The 27668-nt window shown below is 44.8% G+C and overlaps 1 protein-coding gene across 1 annotated transcript; it reads right to left on the reverse strand.

Annotated features, from left to right (window-relative positions):
- Positions 1-4000: 4000 nt before the first annotated feature.
- Positions 4001-27212, reverse strand: LOC144600965 (uncharacterized). The gene is made up of 4 exons (XM_078412870.1): positions 26936-27212; positions 11107-11265; positions 8301-8351; positions 4001-6062 (listed from the first exon to the last, which is right to left on the reverse strand). Exons 1-4 carry the CDS (start codon positions 27206-27208, stop codon positions 6033-6035), a joined length of 513 nt encoding a protein of 170 aa, XP_078268996.1. The 5' UTR covers positions 27209-27212; the 3' UTR covers positions 4001-6032.
- Positions 27213-27668: the final 456 nt, after the last annotated feature.

A 27668-nucleotide genomic window follows, 5' to 3' on the forward strand; every position in this document is an offset into this window, starting at 1 on the left:
GCGACAGCTGGTTCACGTGGCAGTTCATCATTGCCGATGTATCCCAGCCGCTGCTGGGCGCCGACTTCCTGCGGGCGCATTCCATGCTCGTGGATGTCGGGCGGCAGCGCCTGGTGCACTCCAGCACGCTGAGGCCGGTCTCCCCCAACGTCGGACACCTGTCGTCCGTGGATGCGACGTACGCGCGCATCCTGGCGGACTTCCCGGACATTGTGGAAACCCACTTCTCCTCCTCCACTCCCAAGCACGGGGTGCAACATCACATCCCCACCACCGGGCCACCCGTGCACGCCCGAGCGCGGCGTCTCGCTCCAGACAAGCTCCGTCTAGCTCGAGAGGAGTTTCATCAGATGGAGTCAATGGGCATCGTGCGCCCTTCCGATAGCCCGTGGGCGTCACCACTCCACTTGGTCCCCAAGGTGGACGGGGGTTGGCGACCGTGCGGGGACTATCGGCGTTTAAATGACGCGACCGTTCCCGATAGGTACCCGGTTCCGCACATCCAGGACTTTAATGCCCACCTGGCCGGAGCATCCGTGTTCTCCAAGGTGGACCTTGTGCGCGGATATAATCAAATCCCGGTCCACCCCGATGACATCCCCAAGACTGCCATCATCACCCCGTTCGGCCTATTCGAGTTCCTACGGATGCCGTTCGGGTTGAAGAACGCCGCACAGGCCTTCCAACGGCTTATGGACTGTGTGTGCCGTGGCCTAGAATTCGTCTTTGTCTACTTGGACGACGTACTCGTGGCCAGCCGCTCGAAGCAGGAGCACTGCACCCACCTCCGCCAGCTGTGTAAACGCCTCAGCGAGTACGGTTTGTCCATCAACACTTCCAAGTGCCGTTTTGGGGTGACGGCCATCGATTTCCTCGGCCATCGGGTGACCCCACAAGGGGTGGTACCTCTTCCGGACAGGGTCGAAGCTGTCCGCCGTTTCCCCCGACCGACCACTGTCAAGGGCCTGCAGGAATTCGCTGGGATCGTCTCGTTCTATCACCGCTTCCTGCCGTCGGTAGCCCGAACTATGCGCCCACTCTTCCACCTCATGGCTGGTCGCCGCAAGGAGGTCGAGTGGGACGACGAAGCAGGAGCGGCCTTTGAGCAGGCTAAGGAGGCCCTGGCCAGGGCCACGATGCTCGTCCATCCTAAGGAGGATGCCCCAACCGCCCTGACCGTGGACGCTTCGGAGGTGGCGGTCGGCGCGGTGCTAGAGCAGCACATCGACGGGTGTTGGCGGCCACTCGCCTTCTTTAGCAGGCACCTCAGCGGGGCCCAACGGCATTACAGCGCGTTCGACCGGGAGCTCCTCGCCCTCTACCTCGCGGTACGCCACTTTCGGTACTTCCTAGAAGGGAGACCTTTTACCGCGTTCACCGACCACAAGCCACTCACCTTTGCGTTCGCCAAGGTTTCGGATCCGTGGTCTGCGCGGCAACAGAGACAATTGGCTTATGTGTCGGAATACACCACCTCAATTCGGTTCGTGGAGGGAAAAAACAACAGGGTGGCCGACGCCCTGTCTAGACCCGCGATCCACGCCGTCCTACAAATGGCCGGGGGGATCGACTATTCCGCCCTAGCAGCCACACAGCTGGGGGACGAGGAGATGGCCGCCTATCGTACAGCCGTGTCCGGCCTGCAGCTGGAGGACATTGTCTGTGGCCCCGGGGATACAACACTGTTGTGCGACACCTCCACTGGCCTGCCGCGGCCCATCGTCCCTGTCGTCTGGCGTCGCAGGGTATTCGAGGTGCTCCACGAGCTGTCTCACCCCTCCATTCGGGCGACGGTGGCCCTTGTATCCTCCCGTTTCATGTGGCACGGGCTGCGTAAGCAGGTCGCACACTGGGCACGCACCTGCATCCCGTGCCAAACTTCAAAAATCCAGCGACACGTGCGTGCGCCTCTGCAAGAGTTTCGTGTCCCTCGGCAGCGTTTCGACCACATTCATGTAGACATCGTGGGGCCGCTGCCGCCGTCCCGGGGCATGACCCACCTCTTCACTGTGGTAGATCGCTTCACGCGGTGGCCGGAGGCCATTCCGCTGGCAGACACCTCGACGGCCACCTGCGCGCGGGCCTTGGCGGCGCACTGGATCGCCCGGTTCGGGGTACCACTGGACATTACATCCGACCGGGGGCCACAGTTCACATCGGAACTGTGGTCGGCCATGGCAAGACTCTTGGGTGTCAGCCTACACCACACTACGGCGTACCATCCACAGTCGAACGGGTTGGTGGAACGCTTTCACCGCCAGCTGAAAGCTGCCTTGAAGGCTCGGCTCACGGGCCCAGACTGGGTGGACGCCCTGCCGTGGGTTTTGCTGGGGATCCGCACCGCACCCAAGGAGGACTTGGCCTCCTCCTCCGCCGAGTTGGTGTACGGGGCCCCCTTGACGGTTCCCGGGGAGTTCATCCCACCAGCGCACGGTCGAGTGGAGCAGCCTTCTGACGCCCTGCAACGTCTTCGGCAGACGGTGGGCAGGCTGGCACCTGTGCCCACACCACGTCATGGGACATTCCAGCCACACGTCCCTGCCGCTCTGGAGGACTGCCAGTTCGTGTTCCTGCGCAGGGACGCACACCGATCACTTCTCCAGCGGCCGTACGAGGGCCCCTTCCGGGTCCTACAACACGGCTCGGCCACATTCGTTCTGGACATGGGGGGTCGCAGAGAGACTGTTTCGATCGCACGGCTGAAGCCGGCACACGTGGACATTGACCGTCCAAGCTACCCCCTCCAGTGTCTGCTACGACCCCTCCACCTGTCGGTCAGTCGCCGGTCCCTGCGCCGGTCATGGTGCGCACCCGGGCTGGTCGCCTCGTGCGCCCTCCTGTCCGTTTTGTACCTCCGGTTCTTGGGGGGGGGGACCTGTGGCGGATCAGGCCACTCCTCGGGTCAGCCCCCTCGTTACGTGACGGACAGGTGAAAGGAGTTAAAAGCCAGACCAAGGGAAGGCGTGGATCATCCCTTGGAGAACTACGCTGTGGGCACCAGCTCACAGCCTAATAAAGAATCTAACAAAACACTGCCTGGCGTCTTGCCTTTTCTCTGGCCTCCGCCAGGCCACTACAGTATGGAATAGTATGTCTGGGTCAGGAGTCTGATATCATGTATGCAAATGACATATCATCCAACAGAGACCACGGAGTGTAATTAGGGCCTCCATGTTAGGATGTTGGCAGATATTGATGATGAATTTCATCACAAGCTATTGTATACCAGCATAACCTACCGTTTTCTGAGGAAAGGGGTGTTTGAAGATCAAGGTCTTAAACCCAAACACAAGCATATAATCCACCAGGGTGCAGGATTCCCTATCGTCCAGCACACTTCTGAAACTTGGATTTTGTTCGATTGCCCTGACAGTAGATCTGGAGAACCTGGCAGACAGTACTTTGACATGTTTGCTGTAGGTAGCTCAAGTTTCAGAAGCACACAGGCGGATAGGGAATCACTACTACCAGGTAGACCATGGATTTCGTGCTGGGTTTTCGGCTTTGATCAAACATTCATTTTCTTACTCACTAGGATTATACTGGTACAATGGAGGCAATTGTGAATTCATCACTGCTGTCTGGCTTCACTGAGAGGTGGCAACTGAGGTATGGGAAGTGATGCAACTTTGTATCAAAGTTGGTGCTCAAACAATACTCTTTTCCCAGTTATCCTTTGTCTGCTTCGGCCTCCAGCCTGGTACGATTACAATCTATATACTAAAACTCGAGAGGGGGAGACGGGGAAGAGGGGGCTGCACCAATGCAGGAGAGGCTTGGTCTAGTTTAAAGTAAAAGGTTCAGTATTAAAAAATCATTAGCGGCCATCACAGAATCACTGAAAAGACATAGCACACAGATATGATTTCAGACCACTGTAAAACTATTAATTTCACTAGCAGGATGGTTGCAAACAATTGCACCTCTATGTCCGGTACAAATCACACATCATCTTGTTTAATACAATTTTATTTGAGCTTAAATTTCAATTACATCTAGAAAGAGCCCCAAAATCAATTGAATATCCATTAAATAAGTGGATAAAAATGTACAGACTTAATTCCCAGTAAAAATATAATCTTCCCATTGCAATTCTTTTTAGGTTCTTGGATATATCAAAGCCTCAATTCTTGCAAATTTGTTTGGATTGAGGTTTCGAAATGGACAATTAATTCATTTGAACAGAAGTGAAGGAAATTGTTAAATGTCTTTAAGAGTACCGAGGATACAATTTCCTTCCGAGTTTAAAAAAAGTCAAACGTAGTAGGCGATTTTTTAAGCCCCACCTTTCTGTCAAATAGATTATATATATAGCATGGGAACAGGCCCTTCAGCCCACGCCGACCAGCGATCCCCAGCACAATCCTATACACCAAGGACAATTTACAATTTTACAAACCTGGACATCTTTGGAGTGTGGGAAAAAAACCCATGCGGTCACAGGGAGAATGTACAAACTCCATACAGACAGCACCCGTGGTCAGAATCGAACCCGGGTCTCTGCCGCTGAAAGACAGCAACTCTATCGCTGCGCCAACGTATAAATTATTTTGTTTAAAAATAAAAAATTAAATTCACGTTAATTCCTTCTCTGAAAAAGGATGACTTTCCTCCTCCCAGCTGGCATCACACCACCCCATTGAAACATTTGAACTCAACAAATTGGCCAAAGGTTCGGCTGTGTACCGCAGCAACTCAAGAGTCCTGAAAACGATTCATTCATCCTCTCTGGTCCAACAACAAAAGGCATGGGAGAGAACAAAGTGGTTTACTCCACAATTTTCCCCAGTGATATGCTCCACATAATAAAGTGCCCTCTCGGAGGTCATCCCCTTGGTACATAGCTGCAGCACATGTAATTTTGGCCATGGCAAGACCGACAATAGCAAGACCCTGTCGGGGATGAAGCATGGCAAATGAGTCCCTGGCGAGAATATCAGGTCGATATCTGACAGTGAAGGTGGCATAATTGATGGCAGCAAAAGACATAAACGCATCGCCGATCTTTTGATGTAACAAGCCGCTGCAGTGTGATTGGTCGGTTATTAAGGAACATAGATCTGTTGATGATGTTGTTGGATCCTTAATGTTTTTTAAAAAGGGTCAAGTCACTGCAATCACAGACATCGAGGACAATAATTATTCTTTTGCGAAGGCTCACATTAATAATTCACATGGTGTTAACATGTCAACCATCAATTGACAGGAAAGCACTTTTGCTGTTGAGTACGATCCTGAAAAGTGCCCAACTGTGGACATGATGAGGTTTACTACAATGTGTAATCTACTAGCTGAAGCTCACCAGCTTAGCTCATAAAGAATGATGTCACTTGCAGAGTTACTAATACTCAACTAGATAAACCATTAGCCAGCTTTATAACAAGAGGAATTAAAAGAAAGGAGGGAAAAAAAGTGAATACATAATTTGCAAATGAACTACTGCAAATCATTAACCATCATATACAATTTGAAAAATATGGGCAAAAATCCAGCCAATTTACTGTTTTGGAATAAAGTGCACAAAACATTTCTTACTCTTTCAGAATTTCAAGCAATAATCTGCTACATACATTCTAAATCAATTTAGAAAACCAATATGCATTAAGTGTCATCAATTCTATATGGCAATAGAAAATGCTCAATAATGTTCATTATTTAATTAGAATACAAAATTATTATTTTAGGCATCTATTGGTGAAAGATTCCCTGCAAGCCAACTACTTCCTCTAATTGGAAAATACATTCTTTTCCATGTTCATGGGATCATGGAGCAGGGAGGGCCAAATGGGTCTATTGTGTCCATGCAAGGAAATACCGAGTACAATATAATTATTCAAGAGTTTGAACAATAACATCAGCAATTTTCCGCTGGGTGAATCTTGGCCAGGCTTGAAATTAGTAACTTGAAATATCACTTAAGTAACTTTGTCATCTCTTGTAGAATGACATCTTGTGTCAGATCTTTCTAATGGCAGTAGGGATGATCTTGTTTGATCGAAGAATAGTCTGAAAAACTCCCCTCATTCCTTTTCTTAGCCAGTTATGATATGATTAATATGACCCTGAAAAAGAAACACATTCACTATTAATTTATTTTAGAATAGTTTTCAAACATTAACAGACAAAGTATGCTTATCATTTAGATTACATTACACATGGAAAATATACCTTATATACTAGAAGTTGAAAAATGATAAAATTGCCCAAAGAAAATGTGGCAGTTTCTCAAAGGCCAGTAGAAATGCCAGCCATGAGCTAATGACAGTCATGTTTTCTAGGAATAGCAAACAACATCTGAGCATAACCAATCTTATGCGTCTTTTCCTCTGCTTTCTTTACATATTTGAACTTTATCTTCTTGAGGATTGACTATATTTGAAAATGATTTTGCTGCCTCACTCATTATTTTCCTTTGTCCTTTTGACAACTATGAATTAGAAAAAACATTAGCGGCCCATTCAAACCAGTTGCCCAGAAATATACCTCCCGCAAAATATGTTAGATAATTGTGGCAATTTTCCTCACAAACTCAGGAACACCAGCTGCACCATCAACAAAATCATCAGATTCAAAGCCGCATCAAAATTTTAATGGTTTCAGAACTGGCATATTCATAGAAAGAGTTGTGGTGGAAGGTAGAAATTCTGGCTGGACTTCTGTGGCATGTGGAGTTCCGCAGGGATCTATGATGAGAACTCTACTGTTTATCATATACACAAATAACCTAAACAAAAATGGAGATGGGTTGATGAGCAAATTTTCTGATGACACCAAAATCGGAGGAGTTGCAGACAGTGATGAAAGCTATCAGAAGATACAGTGGAATATAGATCAGCTGCAGAAATAGGCGGAGAAAAGACACATGAAGTATTACCCGAGCATGCGTGAGGTGTTGCACTTTGGGAAGCTGAATGTAAGAGGAGAGTATACAGTTAAAGGCAAGATTCTCAACAACATCGATGTGCAGAGGGATCTTGGAGTCCAAGTTTACAGCTCCCCAAAGTTGACAGCACAAGTAGATAGAGTGGTAAAGAAGGCATATGGTATGTTTGCATTCATTGCTTGGGGCATTGAATATATGAGTCAGGAAGTAGTGATGGAGCTCTATAGGATTTTGGTTTGGACACATTTGGAGAATTTGGAACATCAGAAGTTGAGGGGTGACTTGGTTGAAGTATATAACATTGTGAGAGGCATAGATAGGTTAGACAATCAGAACCCCCCCCAGCATGGAAATGTCCAATACTAGAGGGCACAGCTATAAGGTGTGAAGGGAAACATTGGATGGAGATGTGCAGGGCAAGTTTTTTCTCACTTGTAGAGTAATGGGGGCCTGGAACACATTGCTGGTGGGGGTGGTAAAGGCAGATATAATGGTTTTTAAGAGGCTTTTACATAGGCACATGGAAGTGCAGGGAAAAGAGGAATATGGATCATGTACAGGTAGATGAGATCAGTTTAACTTGGCATCGTGTCCAGCACAAACATTGTGGGCCGAAGGGGCAGTTCCTGTGCTGTACTGCTCTATCTATGAAACTCGTAGCGGCACATGCCTTCAAGAAAGACTTCCTGAAACAGTGTGAAACTATTCTAGACTTAGTAATAGCAACAAGGCTGAAGATCACAATTACAACACGCAGTTCAAAAACATGAGCCATTAATTTTTTTTCACATGTCAATTCAGCACCAAGGAATTGCTCCATTGGATGTAATATTAATCCATGACAGTGTGTTTGTTTTCGTGCACGTGCACGCGCCCAAGCCATTTCATGCATCTCTCGCTTTTCCTGAGGGGATTTTCTCCTCCCTTACAGAAAACGGCCAAAAATAATTGTTTTACTTCATAGAGAAGCTGAATAGGATACAGCCCTAATTGTAATCAAATAATCCAATAAATTCAAGCTCGAAGGATAGCCATTGTAAGACTAAATAGTGCCAAGACCTTGTTAAAGGCTTAAATGGATGGATGAACAACTTTAGCTGCAGTTAGTTCACAGCACTGTGGGTTAACCTGGACCAAATATCCCAAAAGTTTTACACGTCTCTCAAAACTGAGGGCTTCAATGATATTTTATTACATTTTCATAAAATATTTTTTCTTTTATTAATTTGATCATCAGTCTGAAGAAGGGTCTCGACCCGAAACATTACCCATTCCTTCTCTCCTGAGATGCTGCCTAACCTGCTGAGTTACTCCAGCATTTTGTGAATAAATCAGTTCAACCTCCGTGTGTCATATTCACCATTTGTAAGGGCAACAAATTTGGGTTCAATAATCCTTGTGAAATTAAAATACTTACAGATCCACCTGCCAAACATCGTGGGCATGGCTTTAATGTGCCTCGTTGTATCTAGGGAAAGAAAATGTTGCTGTAAAAATTTACTGTATTATTATCGATGAACCTTGGGAGATTTCTTGAATGGAATGATTGGAGGACTGCATTGGACATGTACAGCATAAAAAATATTTAAGAGATTTCTTTATATATTTTGTATAAATACTGCATCACTGAAAATAGACAACAGCACATCAATCATTGTGCTATTTTAGTACTTTGTCTTAAACAAAGCATGATTCTACTTCTGAAAAAGCTCATAAATCAATAACAGTAAAAAATTACAATATTAGAAAATCTAGTGGCACCATTGCAAGTTCGTCACAAATTTCAGTTGTACTTGAATTTTCATAATGATGTTTGAGCAGGGGAGGTATGTGGAGACAGGCTCATAAGGATGGGAGAGAGATTGAGAATCTATGCTATTAGCTGATATAGTCAAGTAGAGATATTGATATTTTGTTGTAGATGGTTGAAGATGGTTTATTTTGTTGTTTTAGCTAATATAAAATGAATGCTTATTTTCAGTAGAAAGCAGTGAGATGGATGCTTGTGGCAGAAATGTTATCATTGGGAATGGAATGTGTTTGTCCCTCTAGGAATGATAGGGAGTAGACAGAGGAGTAAGGGGTTCTTTGTTCTTAAATTACTCCCTTGTCTGATAGTGTTAGCTTGTGCACTAAAACAGTTAGAAGCAAGGTCGTGCAGCTGCGAGATTGCTCGAATATAGTAGATAAAAAGTTTATTTCTCAAAAACAACTCCTTATATGGGTGCGTGTGAAAGTAGGAAAAGTTTTGAATCCACTCTAGGTAAATTGATGCGTTTCCCCGAAAGCATGTGACCTATATTAATGGTTTGGTTTTTAAGCATGCGACCTGTATTAATGGTTTTGTTTTCTCTGTAACCATGGGAATTGTATTAGAATTGTAATTGGTCATTGATTTCTTTTCTGTCACACCCTTTTCCTTTCTGTATAAAAAGTAAACAATCGTGGAAAAGTTTTGCTTTCTCTCTCCCCAGTTGAGATCTTTTCAGACACTAGCATTGTATCTGGAGATCCTCACGGGAAGAACCCCACTGTGGAATAAATCTGTTGTACTCATCCAGTATACGCATGTTATTCAGGCTGAAGGTAAAGAACTCAGATTATCAAGATCAGTGGGTTGACATGGCAGAACCCAAAGGATGAAATGGGAAGGCAAATGCCTTGCAGAATTTCTGATCCGGCACAAACAATGCCGATTTGTATCTGTACAATGCTCAATTAGGAATGCTGCAGAGAGATGGAGAATGATCAGTGCACAACTGACATTGAAATGGTTATGGCACCACGGTTACATGCCAGGTCATGCCCAGTTAGAATGCCACAAAATGATTGGCGCATTTCACTATGGGAAGAATCAATTGTTCAAATGAAAGTCTAGGCAAGTCACTTGTCACTTGACTGGGAAAACCACACACATTTACAATGTGGGTGATTTTTATCTTCAAGGATAACCTGACAATATCATTGAAAATGAAAATCAACCAGGCTCAATTTCAGATGGATAATCCAAAGAGCAAAAATAAAGTAACCACAATACCTTCTTTTTAAAAATGGGAATGGGAAAATATACCTTTTAGTCCAGAATAATAACCCTCAATTTAATTACATAAATGGATAGTGAAAGTAGGTATTCTCATAACGTTTGGGTACTATCCAAATGAACACGCAAAGCCAAGTGAGAGAAAATGGGGTTAGCATGGATAACATCTGATGGCCACCATGCAGATAGTGGGCCGAAAGACCATATATCTATGCTGTGTGACCCTACATAAACGTTGGAAACATGTAGAACCAACAGCTGACACAGCAAACATATGGCTAATGTTCAGGTAGAGATTAAATAAAATGAATAAAAGCAAGGGACAGAATATCCAAGATACCACCACAAGCCATGTATCATTTTTCCATTATTAATGATTTGATATATTTCAATACATAACTTACAAAAATACCATCTTACAAATATCAATCTCCACATAAACCAACTGAGATAAAAAAAAAGATAATTTAGCTGCACTCAGCATTGCAAAAATCTTGCAAATTATTCCCGTAGTTTGAGCTTCTGTAGATTCCGATAATCTATGTAGCTCCAGTTTAGTTGGGTAAGAGAGACTTTATTCTCATTCCTGAAAACACCATCCTAAATATTTTATGTCAATGACCATAATGTTTTAACTACAAGCGCTCCATGATCTGCTATGAAAATATTATCCTTAATTCCAACTTTTCACATTTTAATAAGGGAGTAATGCTGAGAGTGGTAATTTGAAACAGTTATATACGCACCATATAAAAAACACAAGCTACATCTCAATTTGCTCACATGCTAATGAGAACTGCAACCTCATTCAAATATTATACATAAACACAAAACACTCTGGTGTTTTCATTTTGGATAAATAAAATGTATTACTCCAACAACAAAAAACAATTTGTACAAAGCATACTTTGTGTGTTCATCCATCTTTACTTAAACCTTACTGGCAACTCTTGAATTCACAAAATTGTGAATATTCACTCATGTGAATTATTGTTAAAATGATCTGAAATGATCATTGATTATTGGTAGTCAGTATTTATCCATGGTGCTATTTAAAAACTCAAAGTTAGATAGTATTAAATTAAAAAGAGCAACTCAATGTATAAATTTAAAAAAACATGTATCTTACAATAGCAATCTTTGTACAAACATCAACTACAAGAGGACAAAAAAAATGTATTACCATGAAAGATAACTGGTCTATACTAGGCTGTGCAGAAACCCTGCATATTGTTCCAGCAGGTTGATCATGCTTCTGCAGTTCTATGGAGCTCCCATTTAGTTGGCTGTAGATGTTATTCTCATTCTCAAAACCGCCATCCAATCCTTGGCATGGCCGCTTCTGAAATTAAAATATATTATACGGGTTATTATTCCTTATCACAAGGAATGCAAAAGTGAGATCTTCTAGAATTACCGTTTTCTAAGCACATTGATAAGGCAAACACAAATATCAAGTTTTAATCCAAAAGTAACACTCTCCGCCTGGAGACATGCTTATAGAGCATGTAAATGAGGGGATCCAAATTGCTTTCATCCAATCCGACTCTATGAAAAGCCCTTTGCAATGATAGTGCCGAGTTCACCAACTTAATACCCACAAGCTTTTGAAAATTTGAAATATGGCGTTCTGACAATTATGTCAAATTTGTGCCATTAAATACTATTCAAACACTGCAGGGGGTGTGGCACTAGAGAGGAACAGAAGAGATACTTATGTCTGCATCTCACATCTTAACTTTTATTCCACATTTAAAAAAATACAGGACTTCGAATAGCAACAGAAGATGAAAGGTCTGGAAGAACCTAGCATGTCAAGCAGCATCTGTGGAAGCAAAAAGAGTAAGTTCACATCTCAAAAATCTGCCTCAGGTTTGAGGGGGAAGGGTAAAGGTTGCAGTCTATTGCAGTATGCAGGAGAGTGGGACAGATGTCAGCAGATGACGGGTAGTACCAGATGGGGAGATGATGAACAAATGGAACCAGATGGGAGGTGGTGGTAGGGATGGGAGAGGTGAACAGAGGGAGGAGGAACTAGATGGACAGGCAAGTGCATGTGGAAGCAGACCACAGAGTGACCTGAAATTAGGGAATTCAATGTTAAATTACAGCACCACATCGAAAATAAGTATAACATATGATTTGGAATTAACTATTGTTCATGACATCCTCATGATTATTCCACCCAACTCTCTACCCTTCTCAGAATCTCTTTGATGTATAACAATATCAGAGAAATTGGTAGATTTTGAGGTAAAGATTTTGATTTTGTTTTGCATCATTGGCCCCATATAACTGACAGTGAATTTGGGATTTCCAATAAGAATGCCAATTTGGTTCATTTGTTGGGCAACTGGTTGTACTTCGACTAGTTGTACTTCAACTGGTTGTACTTCGACACCAGACTCGGGGAGTTCATATTGGGAGAGGCAAGTTGGGCAAAGATGGGAGAGCCAAGAATTCACCATTGAGGAGCAGCAAAGGGATTTCTTAGAATTGGGATGATCGGCTCCAGAAGCAAAGCTACCTTTCTTTGTGCAAATCCCAGCCAGTGGTACTTTCTAGCAGCCGGCAAAAATGTTTTGGTGCAAACCACGTACCCACCCATCCAATTAACCAGTTTTACAAGGATATCTTGTTAAATACTGACCATATCTCTAAATGTGGCCTTGGTTGTACTTGTTCATGGCTTGATTGCACTTGTAGGATCTACCGAATCCCACGACAGAAAGCAAAGAACAAACGACACTTACCCAAGCCAGACACTTTGCATTACGTTTATTCCAGAAACCTCTTATCTACATTCTCACCAATCATAACCCATGTGCAGATAAGACCAATTAGTGCGTCTGACCTTGGAGTTGTGATTGAGCCCTTGTGGCTGGACCTTCTCGCGAGGCTGCTGGTGAGTCGCCAGCGGCGACAGGCTGTATGCAGCAAAGACCAAACGACACTTAGCCGAGCCAGACACCTTGCATTACGTTTATTTCAGAAGCCTCTTATCTACATAAAGAGGGCATGAAGGCGCCAGAGCTCCCCCCTCAACTACCGAGTCATACAAGTTGGCAACTGCCTGGCTTTGTCCTGCCCCGTACCAGTCTGGCGGGTTGATTTTACGGCCTGATCTTGTTTGGTACTGCAGCATGGGAGGTCTTTGACAGGAAGTGTTGGGGTCTTGTGACTTCGCCGATTCGGTGGGTGAGGTAGTAGTTTGGTTCTCGACGTATGCTGGCTTTAACTGGTCAACAGATACGGTGTCAGTTTTTCCATTCCGATAGATCACAAAACCTTTGGGTCAGCGTTGGATGACATGGTAAGGGCCATCGTATGCTTGCTGAAGAGACCCGGACGGCATTGTGTCAGACCAAAACACGTGTGCAGCGTTGGAGGTCAGCCGACACGTCGACCATTGCCGTGTCGGTTTTGGCTTGAGTAGCTGCATAGTTCGCCGTAATCGATCGACATACCTGCTTGGATCATAGGATGTCTGCGGGGATCGGTTCGACAAATTCGCTGGGCAGCTTGAGTTGTGCCGTAAACCATTTCCGCCGAACTTCCTAGGTCTGCTTTCACCGCCATACGAATGCCAAGCAGAAGCACAGGCAACTGTTCATTCCAGTTAAACGCGTCTCCTCCAGCCACCAGAGCGGCTTTCAACTGGCAATGGAACCGTTCAATCTGGCCGTTCGCAGTGGTTCGAATCCGGTTCGTACCCAAGAGGTCGGTTAGTGTTTGAAACAGCAGACTCAAAGTGAGGCCATCGGTCAGTTGTGATTGTACTTGGGACCCCAAAGACCAAAATCCATCGGACAACAATAGCGCGGGCTATTATTTCCGCTGAAATGTTGATGACTGGGATAGCATCTTGCCATCTTGTGAACCGGTCTTCACAAGTGAACAGATATGTAGTTTCTTGACAGTGGGAGTGGGCTGACCAAGTCCAGGTGCACATGCTCGAAACGAGTGTTCGGTACAGGAAACTCACTGAAAGGGGTCCTAGTGTGCCTGGAGATCTTGGATTGTTGACACGGTAGACAAGTCTTCGCCCATAATCCTTGATGAAAGGCCAGATGAAAGGTTCGGACATTAGTTTTATCGCAGCCTTCTTTACTGGATGTGATAAGTTGTGCAGCGCGCTGAAAGCTTCTCGACGCATCGTCCTAGGCACAAACGGCCTTGGTTTGCCAGTGAAAGTGTCACATATGATGGTTTCACTCGTGGCGCTGATAGGTACATCTTCCAATTTTAGGGCTGTATGCATCCGGTGGTAATGGATAAGATCGGGATCAGTATGCTGCTCGTGAGCCATGGCATACAAATCGATGAGCGTGGCCGCATTCAGAGCATCCACCTCCAGTCTTGATCGAGCGTCGGCAACTGGACTCTTGAATGTGCCTGATGTCACTGGAGAGTTGCAGAACGAAGTCCAAGTGACGATTTCCCGTGGTGAATATCTCCCCACACTAGTATGAGTAGCATATGTGAGTGGTTGGTGATCTGTATAGTGAAGGGATGGCCTTCCAATAGATGGCAGTAATGCTTGACAGCGAGGTATATAGCCAAAGGTTCTCGCCCGAACATACTGTACCTCATCTAAGTGGGTGACAATTTTGTCGAAAAGAATGCCAGAGGCTCCCACCTGCCATTGACTCATGACAGCTCTCATGGCGTTGACGGAGGCATCAGTGGCGAGTGAAAATACGGCATTGGGCCTCTGATGGACCAGACTAGTTGCGTCGGCGAGAGTCCTCTTCGCGGTGTTGAAGGCTTGCACTGCATCTTCAGGTAAACACAACGGTTTCTTTGAAGACGATTTGTCCGAACCTTTGAGTAAGTTGGTCAAGGGTAATAGGGAACCTGCGGCGTTCGGTACTAAGCGGCGGTAGAAATTCATCATTCCCCAAAAATCGCCATAATTGGTTTAACAAATTTGGCACTGGGTAGTTTAGGATTTCCTGCATCTTTGATTCGCCAGGCAGGATGCTGTTCTCCATCACACGACGACCGAGGAAAGTGCCATACATGCATTTGTTCATGTTAATGACAATACCATATTCGTCGAGACGCTGGAACATGAATCCGAGGTGTTTCTTGTGTTCATCTTCACTGGAGCTCGCTACCAACACGTCGTTCACGTATGCGTAGACAAAATCGAGGCTGGAGAGTACATGGTCCATGAAATGCTGGAACAATTGTGCTGCGTTCCGTAAACCAAACGGCATCCGTAGAAATTCGAACTTCCCGAACAGAGTGACCACGGCTAACTTGGGAATATCGGCAGGCTCAACTGGAATTTGATAGTACGCGTGCACGAGATCGATGCTTGCGAACACCCGCTTACCCTGTAGGCTTGCAGAGAAAAGCCTGCAAATGTGGGATACTGTATCGATCTGGAATAGTGGCATTGTTGTGAACAGTAGACACCACAAGGGTCGCCAATCTCCGGGAGACTTGTTCTGGACCATGTGAAGTGGTCTTAGATCTGTAGATGATCCCCAGCTCCAACATATAGTCAAATTCGGTCTTGGTAACTTTGGGGCGATCTACAGGTAACCTGCGCGCTCTTGCCGAAACTGGTGGGCCGCGGGTCTGAATATGATGCGTGACAGTGTGTTTGATATTGTTGTGTCGGTAAGATGGAGTTATTAGTCATGGAAATTGTTTAAGTAACTCCTGAGATGGTTTGTTTTGGGTTGGAGGCTGGTAAGGAGAGAGATAGTCATTGCCGGACGGCAGATGCAGTTCACCTGTGCTCGGGTGCAGTAATCACTTAAGCGGCGATTTTTAAAATCCACCAGCAAAGGAAAGTGTGAAAGAAAATCCACTCCGATAATGGGTTTTGATGCGTCGGCGACTGTGAAAATCCAGCGAAACATTTTCTGCAGACCGAAGCTGAGCGTAACTGATTTCTGACCAAATGTCTGTATGCTAGAAATGTTTGCAGCGGTGAGAACACATCCAGGGTTAGGGTAAAAGCGCTCTTGGGAACTAGGAGGAATGACCAATAACTCAGCGCCGGAGTCAATGAGATATTGCATACCGCAAGTCTAATGCACAAAACAGTTTTCCCCAGCTACTTAAAATAAGGTCACTGTATGACGGTATACAAGTTCACATTTGAGATTCACATTCAGCATTTTATCTATTTTCAAAATACTTTTGGGTCAAGTGTTTAAAGATTCAATAATTGGTTAAGTTAGCCTTCTGGATCTTTAATTGGAAATCACAACAGCTGAACAAACATTATACACAGGATACCTAACAAGAGCAGGTCTTAGAGGATAAGGTCTGTAAGCTACCACAAGAGGGCACTTGATGGTGTCTGTAGGCAAGGTGGACTTTTTACTCATTAGTTTATCAGATATTCTCAGTGAATTCTGCCCAGAATTATTAACCTGGAATAACAACTTGGATCAAATCTGATTAAAGTTCTTTTTTCTCTAATGGAAAAAATATATATTTCAGAAACATTATAAATATTATAGCAGCTGCTTTACAAATTATAACTCAATTACAGTATCATATACCTCTGAATATAACCAGATGGCATAATGGCGTAGCTGGTAGAGCTGCTGCCTCTCAGTGCCAGAGACTCGGGTTTGACCAGGACCTCGAATGCTGCCTGTGCGGAGTTTGCATGTTCTCCCTGTGACCACGTTGGTTTCCTCCCACATCCCAAATACGATATGAGAAATTTTATTTGTCCCCAGAGGGAAATTGGTCTGCTGACAGTCACAACACACAAGGTGCACAAAAATTGAAATTAAAAGTGAAAACAAAAAGAAAAAGACAAGTGACTGTTGGCTGGTTGCCGTGTGCACAGCACCTTCACGGGAACGAACAAACATACACAGCCATTCTAAACTAGAGTGCCCCCCCCTCCCCGGGTCCCCTTTTGTTCTCCCACCGTCCCTCACGGCCGCCCCCCCACGTCGGATCCTCATTGTTCTTCACAGCGTTCCCCCCCCCCCCCCACAAAGGGTCCCCATTGTCTTCAGCTCCCCCCTCACGCTCATCGACCGTGAGGCCCCACCGCCACCAAAGGCTATGTTGCCACTGCTGAGTCTCTTGCTGCCGCGGAGGCACCCGCTGCCACTGTCGCCCTGACAGGCCTTGCCACCCACCTTCACCAACCAGAAGGTCCAGAATCAACGCTTAACCACACTGTCAATCCCATGACATGGAAAACTACTGGCTATGCACTCCAGAGGTCTTGAGCAATTCTAACTTGTCATTTCTGCTTCTCAAATTCAAGAAAGATCTGCAGGTAAACTCAGACAGCTGGCACCCCGCCTGTTTGCAATCTCTGCCACACTCCTCTCCTCTCCCCGTTTTGCTTTGCCCGTGCAGGGCTGTAGGCTAATTGGCCTCTAAATTGCCTCTGGCGTGTAGGGAGTGGATTAGAAAACAGTATAACATAGAACTAGGGTGAATGGGTGATTAATGGTCAGCATGGCTTCGGTAGGCCGAAGGGCCTGCTTCCATGCTGCGTCTCTAAACTGATCGCATGATCATAAATCAAGTTCATAAATTTTGAATACCTACAATCTATAGCCAGATTGGTATATAGTACAGAAGCCTATCAGTTTGCCTGTAAATTGTAATGATTCGGTTTAAGTGAACGTCATTATTTTAAGAATAAATGATTTACCGTTCCCTTTAAGATGAATGAAAATAAATGGAAAAAGAGTCAAGCCAAGTAGAGCAAGTAACAGAATATCATTTGGGAATATAAAGGATATAATTATTATAATTTAAGATTTGGAATATCTGGAAAAGGGAAATAGACCATGCCAAGATGGGAAAAAAAGCAACGTGTAAAAGGGCCATTTTCAAATGGATGAGTACAGATCTGATACCAATAAACTTGATTCAAAGCTTGGCAGGCAAAACAGTCATTTAATAATGGGAAGTCTTTAAATTTGACATATTTTAACTACAGTCTTGGTTTATTCCCATGAGGGAATAGGCCAAGGAAATTAAAGCCAGAAATCCAAAAGCACAGCAAAACAGAACAGAAAAAGAATAAAGCATATGATATAACAGACTTGCCAGGTGAGAATCAGACTGATTACAGGAAGTTCACAGAGGAAGTAAAAGTAAAGGAAGGAATAAGCAAGGAAAGAACATGAAATACATTTGGCAGAAAGGAAAAAAGGAAATCCAAAGATATTTTATAGGCCTGCAAACAGGGTAAAGGCAAGTGAGGCCAATTGGAAACTTAGGATATAAATGAAATCAGCTCCTTAACATGTGAAATGCTGCTAGACTCTTCAAAAGGAGATGTGATTGAGATACTGGATGAGTTAAAAACATTCAAACGAAGAGGTACTAGAAAGATACTTTATCCACATCAAATGCATTCTAGGTTGCTGAAGGAAACCATGGAATGAATTGTAGATTCTTGTTATACTCCTCCACTATTTATAAACTCTGAGGACAAAGAAATGGAAAATATTAACACTTGTTCTAATTAAGATCCAGGCATAAATCTAATAACCTACAGATCAAAGAAAAAACTTGAGAAAGCTTGAGAACTAATAATTAAAGACAAATTTTGTATTTATTTGGCAAAGTGTGGGTTGAGTAAAGAACACAGGCATAGATTTGTTAAAGACAGTATGCACCTTAAAGTTTTTTTTTGACAAAATAACAGAAGGGGTCAATGACTGAATCGTGGATGACGCGGCATAAATGTAGTTTCAAAAGGCATTTGACAAGATGTGACATCAAGACTTGAAGATTAGGAAAGGAATTGCAGCAGAGGTAGAAATTGATTAAGTGAAGACATTTTAGAAGCCAATTTTTTTTAAATTTCAAATTGAAAGTGCACAGTAAAATTCCTTAGGATTTGTGAGAGGTTCAATGCTTTTCAATATGCTAATCTTTAACCTCTCCTTACCATATCATATCATATCATATATATACAGCCGGAAACAGGCCTTTTCGGCCCTCCAAGTCCGTGCCGCCCAGCGATCCCCGTACATTAACACTATCCTACACCCACTAGGGACAATTTTTACATTTACCCAGCCAATTAACCTACATACCTGTACGTCTTTGGAGTGTGGGAGGAAACCGAAGATCTCGGAGAAAACCCACGCAGGTCACGGGGAGAACGTACAAACTCCTTACAGTGCAGCACCCGTAGTCAGGATCGAACCCGAGTCTCCGGCGCTGCATTCGCTGCACCTGCTTTAAGACCCAGTACCAAAGAAAAGGTAGCATGCCTTAATGGATACTATCCAGTGGCTCTGAATCCACCATTATGAAGTGTCTCGCAAAGCTGGTCATCGCACCATCTTTCAATTTCAGACTCGCTGGAAGCCTTGATCTATTGTAATTCACCTACTCACACAGATGCCATCTTCCAGCACTACACTTATCCCTGAAATGTAGAGATTATTTAACTTGGCAACATGTTCAGCACTGACATTGTGGGACGAGGGCCTGTTCTTGAGCTGTACTCTTCCATGTTCTATTTGGTTAATGTCAGACTCTTATGAATTGATTATTGATCAACCTTCAAGACCATAATTCCAATCATACATATCTCCAAACTACTGGGCACAGTATTCAGCACCCCTCTCTACAACTGGATCCTCAACATCTGGACTCATAGACCACAATCAGCAAGGATAGATGACAAAACATCCTCCATAACACTGGTGCCCCACAAGGATTCATTCTCAGCCCCTTAATATACTTCCTATATTGTATTATACTCACAACTGTATAGCCAAATTCTGCACTAAGTTTCTTTACAAGTAGGTGGGCAGGATGTGGAACAATGAAAGACTGAAAGAGATAAAGAACTTAGCAACATGCCTCAAGCCAACAACCCCTCCCTCAACATCAGCAAAGCAAAGGATCTAACCATTGAATACAGAAAGTGGAGTGGAGTATATGCACCAGTCTGTATCAATAGTGCTGAAATAGTGAACGTCGAGAGCTTCGAGTTCCTTGGCGTAAATATCACCAACAATTGCCTTGGTCCAACCACATCAGTGACAGTCAAGAAAGCATATCAACATATTACCTCAGAGGATAGGGGAGATTCAGTATGTTGACAAATACTCTTTTGAACCTCTACAGGTGTATGGTAGAGAACTGATTTCACCATGGCCTGCTTCAACAACCGAAACACCCAGAATTGAAGGTGATTACAGGGAATACTAGACACTGCCTGATACATCTCAGATACTATCTCCGCTCCAAAGGGAGCTGTAGAAGGAGCTGCCTTACAAAAGCAGCCAATATCAAAGATTACATCAAAGATAGACACAAAAGGCTGGATTAACTCAACGGGTCAGGCAGCATCTCTGGAGAGAAGGAATGGGTGACGTTTTGGGTCGAGACCCTTCTTCAGACTGGTTAGGGATAGGGGAAACGAGAGATATAGACGGTGATGTGGAGAGATAAAGAACAATGAATGAAAGTAATGATGATAAAGGAAACAGGCCATTGTAAGCTGTTTGTAGGGTGAAAATGAGAAGCTAGTGTGACTTGAGTGGGGGAGGGATAGAGAGAGAGGGAATGCTGGGGCCACATGAAGTAAGAGAAATCAATATTCATACCACTGGGCTGTAAGCTGTCCAAGCGAAATATGAGATGCTGTACCTCCAATTTACGTTTAGCCTCACTCTTATGTGTTGGAATGGGAAGGAGAATTAAAGTGTCCAGCAACCAGGAAGATCAGGTCGGTTCACGCGGGCTGAGCGAAGGTGTTTCGTGAAACGATCGCCCAGTCTGCGTTTGGCCTCGCCGATGTACAAGAGTCCACACCTTGAACAACGGATACAGTAGTGAGGTTGGAGGTGCAAGTGAACCTCTGCTTCACCTGAAAGGACTGTCGGGGTCCCTGGACAGAGTTGAGGGAGGAGGTAAAGCGACAAGTGTAACAAGGTACCTGGGGAGGGGGTGGTTTGGGTGGGAAGGGATGAGTTAACCAGGGAGTTGCAGAGGGAAATTTCTCCGCAAAAGGTGGAAAGGGGTGGAGATGGGAAAATGTGGCCAGTGGTGGGATCCCGTTGGAGGTGGTAGAAATTTCAGAGGATTATGCGTTGTATGTGATGGCTGATGGGGTGGAAGGCAAGGACTAGGTAAGGATTCTGTCTCTGTTGCGACTAGGCAGAGGGGAAGCATGGGCGGAGCACCGAGGAGCACGAGTGAGGACCTCATCTATAATGGGAGAGGGGAACCGCCATTCCCTAAAGAATGAGGACATACCGGAAGTTCTAGTATGGAACATCTCATGCTGGATACAGATACGGCGTAGACAGAGGAATTAGGAGTACGGCAGTCTTTGCAGGAAGCAGGGTGGGAAGAAGTGTAGTCAAGATAGTTGAGGGAGTCAGTGGGTTGTAGGGTAAGTTGAACAATCCCTGTTACAGGCAACGCTGGCCCTATCCCCGAACTTGTTCTCCGTTACATTGATGACTGCATCGGTGCTACCTCCTGCACCCATGCTGAACTCATGGACTTCATCGACTCACCAATTTTCATCCTGCACTCAAATTTACTTGAACCATCTCCGACACCTCCCTCCCCTTTCTTGATCTCAGTCTCAATCACAAGAAAATGAAGCAACAGAGACAGAGTCCCCCTAGTCATTACCTTCCACCCCATCAGCTGTCGCATACAACACACAATCCTCCACAATTCCCACCACCTCCAACGGGATCCCACCACTAGCCACATTTTCCTATGGCCACCCCTTTCCGCCTTCTGCAGAGCCCATTCCTTCCGCAACTCCCTGGTTAACTCATCCCTTCCCACCCAAACCACCCTCTCCTTTGCAACTGCAGAAGACTGCTATATCTCCTCCCTCGACTTTGTACAGGGACCCCAACAGTCCTTTCAGGTTAGGTAGAGGTTCAGTTGCACCTCCTCCACCTCATCTACCGTATCCGTTGTTCAAGATATGGACTCTTGAATGGACAAGATTTTGTTTTTGCAGTGGCATTGTGGTTATTTAATTTTTGTTTATTAAAACATTTCTGTAGGTATTGTGTTTGCACGATTACTGTGTTGTTGAATGTACGAATTTTAGCGTTTCATTGTCCGTACATATGACAATTGAACACTCTTGACCTTTGAAGACATTTACTTCCTGAGAAGACGAAGGAAGTTTAGCATACCATTTCCACAGATGCACCATAGGAAGCATACTATTTGGATGCATCACTACCTGGTTTGACAACTGCTCTGCTGAAGAGCGCAAGAAATTTGAGAAAGTTGCCAGCATAGCCTAGTCCACCACATAAATCAGCCTCATCTACCCTTCACTCTGCTTGGGAAGGCAGACAACAAAATCCAGCACCACTCACACAAAGGGGAATTTTCTCTTCTCCCCACTATGTTCAGGCAGAAGATGCAAAAGCTAGAAAGAACATACCATCAGATTCAAGAACAGTTTCTTCCCTGCTGTTAAGATTATTGTACAGACCTCACATAAGCAAAGGATATAGTTCCCAATCTACCTTTTTGTGACCCTTGCACTTTTTTTCCATCTGCACTTTCTCTGTAGTTGTAACACTGAATAGAGTATGCAGGCAGATACAATTGTATCGTTCAAAAGCGAGCTAGGAAAATGTTTGTAGGGCTATAGGGATGGGGCCGAGTATGATTTGTTAAATTTCTTTCATACAGCTGGTGTGGACTTGATGCTTCCTTTAGTGTTGTTATCGGTCTAAAGGCAGTGAAGTAACAGGTGGTTGCTGAGATATTCACGTTGTCGATTCTTTAATCCAATCTTTAAATGGAATTTAGCTATACATGTATGAGAGGCTTTTTCAATGTTTGATTGTTCACAAATTCATAAGTTATAGGAGCAGAATTAGGCCATTTGGCCCATAGTTACTCCACCATTCAATCATGGCTGATCCATCTTTTCCTCTCAACCCCATTCTCCCACCTTCTCTCCATAACCCCTGACACCCGTACTAATCAAGAATCTGTCAATCTGCACCTTAAAAATACACAATGCCTGATTGTATATAATCCAGCTGCTGTCATACCTCTCCAGATTGTTAATATTTAAATTTCCCGAATATAGTATTTTTGTTTTAAAAATATTCCCTCTCAAGTGATTTCTTGTCCTTACCAATCTAATACACCCTAGCTTCTCCAGTGGAACATCTTTTTTCATTCAATCCACATCTTTTTTCAAACATGAGCTCCTGATTGGAGAATAAGATCAAAAGGAGGTAGTAATTCTGGAATTGTCAGATCCCGCAGATGGCATGAACAAAATAGTGGGAGAGGGGCCAGCACACAAATACACCCTGCAGTTTAGTATAACGCAGAGCTATGATGAATAAATGCTCTCTGGGCTGAGGTGGTAAAACCATACAACAGTGTATAAAAAGAAAATAGTTAAAGTGAGATTAATCCTTCAAAAAATCTTAGTGCTTCAATGATGTAACTTTAAGTATCTTCATTAATAACATTTTAATTATTTAAATTATTTCTAGTTACATTACAACTCAACTTTCATGTATTACCATCCACATATCTTTGCGCAAATAATGCTGAGGTCAACGCAATGCTTAAAACTTGATTGCTGAAACTGAGATAATTCTGAAAACACGGAGGAGCTAAAGAAATTCAATTAATATTTTTTTACAACTATATTGACAGTTTAGGAATAGGAATACTTTGTCACATGTGACTAGGCACAGTGAGATTCTTTGCTTGCATACACAATATATACAAATAGCAGCCACCTACTGCGTTGACAAAGTTACAAAGCACGCCAGCTCCTCCTTTTGTTGTCCCCCCCCAACAATTCGCCCACGCCAGCTCCTCCATTATTCTCCCCCCCTCACGGCGGTCCCCCCACACTGGGTCCTCCATTGTCCTTTGTCTCCCCCCCACCATTTTCCTCCCCCTCCTCCCTCACGATGTCCCCCCCATGCCGGGTCCTCCATTATTTTCCCCCCTCCTCCCTCACGGTTGTCCCCCCATGCCGAGTCCTCCATTGTTCTTCCCCATCCCCCCCTCAAGGCGGTCCTCCACGCTCTCATTGACCGTCGACCACAGGTCGACACGCGTGGTGTCACCACCGCCGAGGTGCCATCGTTGCGAGGCTTCACCTCTGCCGCTGCCGAGGCCTCGTCGCTGTCGACGACCCACTTCACGTCTCCATGGTGACGACCCCGGCCACGGGCTCCGTCGACCGCTTCGCCCAACTGGGGCTTCTACCCGCGAGGCCCCGACCCGGGCTTCTACCCGCGAGGCCCCGACCCGGGCTTCTAAGCGGCAATCCGGGAGGCATCGAGCTGCGGCCCGTCGGGAAGAGTTGTGGCAGATACTGTCAGGGCCTGACATCAGTCTGAAGAAGGGTCTCAACCCGAAACGTCACCCATTCCTTCTATCCAACCCATTCCTTCGCTCCAGAGATGCTGCCTGATCCGCTGAGTTACTCCAGCATTTTGTCTACCTTCGATTTAAGCCAGCATCTGCAGTTCTTTCCTGCACATCTTATGGGGCAAACTATATTATTATCACAAAGCTAATTTCAGTTCTCCAGCAAAAAACTGAAACTTTAGTTCAAAAAATTGAACTTCATTTGAAGTAGTACTAATGACAGCGGGGAAGTTTTCAAGTTATGAATGAAAAGTTATACTATTGTACAGCATAAGGAAGTTTAAATAGTCGGAAACATAATCACAAGTTTCGGCATCTCATCTCAAATTAAGTTGGCACTTTCACAATGGATTGTGAATTCTATGATGAGTTCCAGAACTTAATTTAAAACTCCCATCAACAATGCTATCAAATAAGGAAACAAAAGCACAAATAGTGCAAGTGATGCTCTATAAGCAGCTTTGAAAACATACGTCACATCTACAAGCCTTTTTGCACATTCCGATGGAGATCAGAAAGGCTCTGAAATTCTGCAGAATGTCTCTTTTGGTCCAAAGCCACAACATCTAATGTTTAAGACTAAACTTCAACAAATGTAAGGCCCATATTCTGCAGCAGATCGAGGAGGAAACACTGACAACAGGGAAAGGGAATGCAAGAACACAATGACGATTCACTGCTCAACCTCATCCTAATGTAACTTTACGTCTAGTGGTTTTGAGCGAAGCTAATTTTGCAATCTGCCCATGCCATCCTTATTGATTTGCGAAAAAGCAGGAAAGCACTAAAGCACCATGAATTTTTTTTTGCGTGCCATTTTTCAAGTGAGAAAATCAACTGTCATAGCATGTCATATATCAGAGGATAGTTTTAAAATAATGCACACAGTCATGTCAACTTCCACAAAAAGATCAGAGATATTCTGTAGACACAAGGAACTAGATGCAGGAATTTGAGCAAAATACTATGTTGCTGGAGGAACTCAACAGACCAATCAGCAGCTTTGCAGGGAACAGACAGGTGACGTTTCTTCAGTCTGAATTCAAATGATATACTTTAAGATAAGGGAACTCCAAATCCGCTTTTTACCATCATCCAACACTTTTTGGCAAATTACAGAAAACCCTGTTTTCACTATTTCTTTCCAACTGCCATTGGATTATTAAAAGTAAAGAATGCCTTTTGAAGCAACAACTTTTTAAAATGAGCAGCACTTAGTGACCATGAAGTCCAGCAAGCAGGGTGCAGCAAGAGATTGATTGCCTGTGATTCCTCCTGCTCTCCAGCCACGTTTTAACCCAGACTCACTAACACAGCCATGTGTTTAACCCTCGCATCCCCTCTCTCTGTCTTTCCCCCACCCTAGCCGTCATACTAGTTTCACTGTCATCCAGTTGACTTACACTGTCTGTTTAACACGTTATCACCTACCCCACAGCCAACAACAGACCATCGTGGGCTCCAAACTTTCCTTGATCACCATTGCAATTTTGCATCTTTCATTCACTCAGTCTGAAGCAGGGTCTCGACCCAAAACGTTACCTATTCCTTTCCTCCAGAGATGCCGAGTTACTCCAGCTTTTTGTGTCCATCGTCACTGTTCTCTCTTGTTCATTTAGCCATGCTTCCAGAATATAAACTGCAACCATTATATCGGAAAAATAACAATTAACCAATAACTACTGCATTAATAGGCTTTTGAATTCTACACAATTCTAGACTGAGGACTGCCAAATAACATTCAGTTAAATAACTCGTAATGAACTCATTCAGCTCCCAAAAATTCTACAATCTCTATTTTGCTCCAAGCCAAGACTCTTCTGCCAGCAGCATCATATCATTTAATATCAACTTTTGCTTCTACTTTTTTCAATGTTGTATTCTTATTTGGATAACTGTAACCACCCTCTCCACATGTTCTTGTGTACATTAACAAGAGTTGCACATAAACCTGTGGATTTTCCCTCACTACCCGCACCACCGTGGTTCCACAAGGTCACTGTTTCCTCTACAGTTCACATGCAAGGTCATCACGTTTCTCCAGCTTTCCCCTCGCACTGGGTGATTGTAATGGCCGAGAAATAAAAAGAAACACATCTTTCCACTCATGTATGTGCGGTCTTTTAACCTTTTACTAAATAATTTGGACAAAGTCTATTGCACCACGTAGGAGGTGCACAGTTTAGTTCGTGCCCTTGGTCAACTTTTCCCACCCAGTTGACATCCTGCAAGGAGTGTTTTGCCCCACGTCATAAATCCAAAAATGCACACTTAAAATACCACTTTCATGATACGGCAAAGTCAGAGCACTCCGACTCCGAGCCAACATCCGTGTTTTACGATAAGCAATGAATGTAAAAACAAACATTTAACTTTCTCTGAATGTGCAGGATCTCACCGTCGGTATGACTTAACCTTAAGTGCTCTTTCGAAGCGAAAAAGCTTTTCACTGCTGTTCCGCGGCACATAAACTAAACTAAACTTCATCATAAAGCTACATATCGGTTGGCAGGTCAACCGAAGCAGGTCCCTGGTCCACTCTCCAGCATCGGTCGCTCCAAGTTCATCACCGTCGAAGTCAGTAATAACCAGAGTTTATAAATAAACGTCGCAAACATGATTTTTAAGCGGTAAAGCTTGACCTTGTCCGGTTGCCCCCAGCTGTCCGGTTCCTCGTCGAGACGCCGCTTATGGAGAGTGACCAAGTAATCCATGGTTGGAGACGGTGGTGGTGGTGGAGACGGCACAGACGAAGCAACAAGCAGACGAAAAGGTGCAGGAAGGAAGTGCAGACGCTGGTTTACACGGAAGGGAGTCACCAAAATGCTGGAGTAACTCAGAGCTTGGGACAGAGACTCTCCTCCTCTTTTTGGCCAAGCGGCAGCTGCGACCCTCTCTCCTCCCTCCCCCCCCATTGGGGGAAGGTAAAGGAGGGAGGGAGGGAGGGCGGGCACGCGCATGCGTGGTAAGAGCGGCGGCGGCCGCGTAACGGCTGCGGTCACGTGTGCCGATTCAAACCGGTGCCGCGGGAGCGCGCGGCGGCCGCAACGTCTGTCGACGAGGGCGGGAGTGGGAGTGCGCGGCGGCCGCAACGTCTGTCGACGGGGGGGGGGGGGGGGGGGGGGAGCGGGAGCGGGAGCGCGCGGCGGTTGCAACGTCTGTCTCGAGGGGGGCGGTTCGGCAAGCAACCCGAAGACAGTCACAAAACGTGCAGAAGGAACTGCAGATGCTGCTTTAAACCCGAAGACAGTCACAAAACGTGCAGAAGGAACTGCAGATGCTGCTTTAAACCCGAAGACAAACACAACATGCTGGAGCAACTCAGCGGGGGGACAGGCAGCGTCTCTGTGGGAAGAAGGACTGGGTGACGTTTCG

Source organism: Rhinoraja longicauda, chromosome 16 (assembly GCF_053455715.1).
Source record: "Rhinoraja longicauda isolate Sanriku21f chromosome 16, sRhiLon1.1, whole genome shotgun sequence".
NCBI lineage: Eukaryota > Metazoa > Chordata > Chondrichthyes > Rajiformes > Arhynchobatidae > Rhinoraja > Rhinoraja longicauda.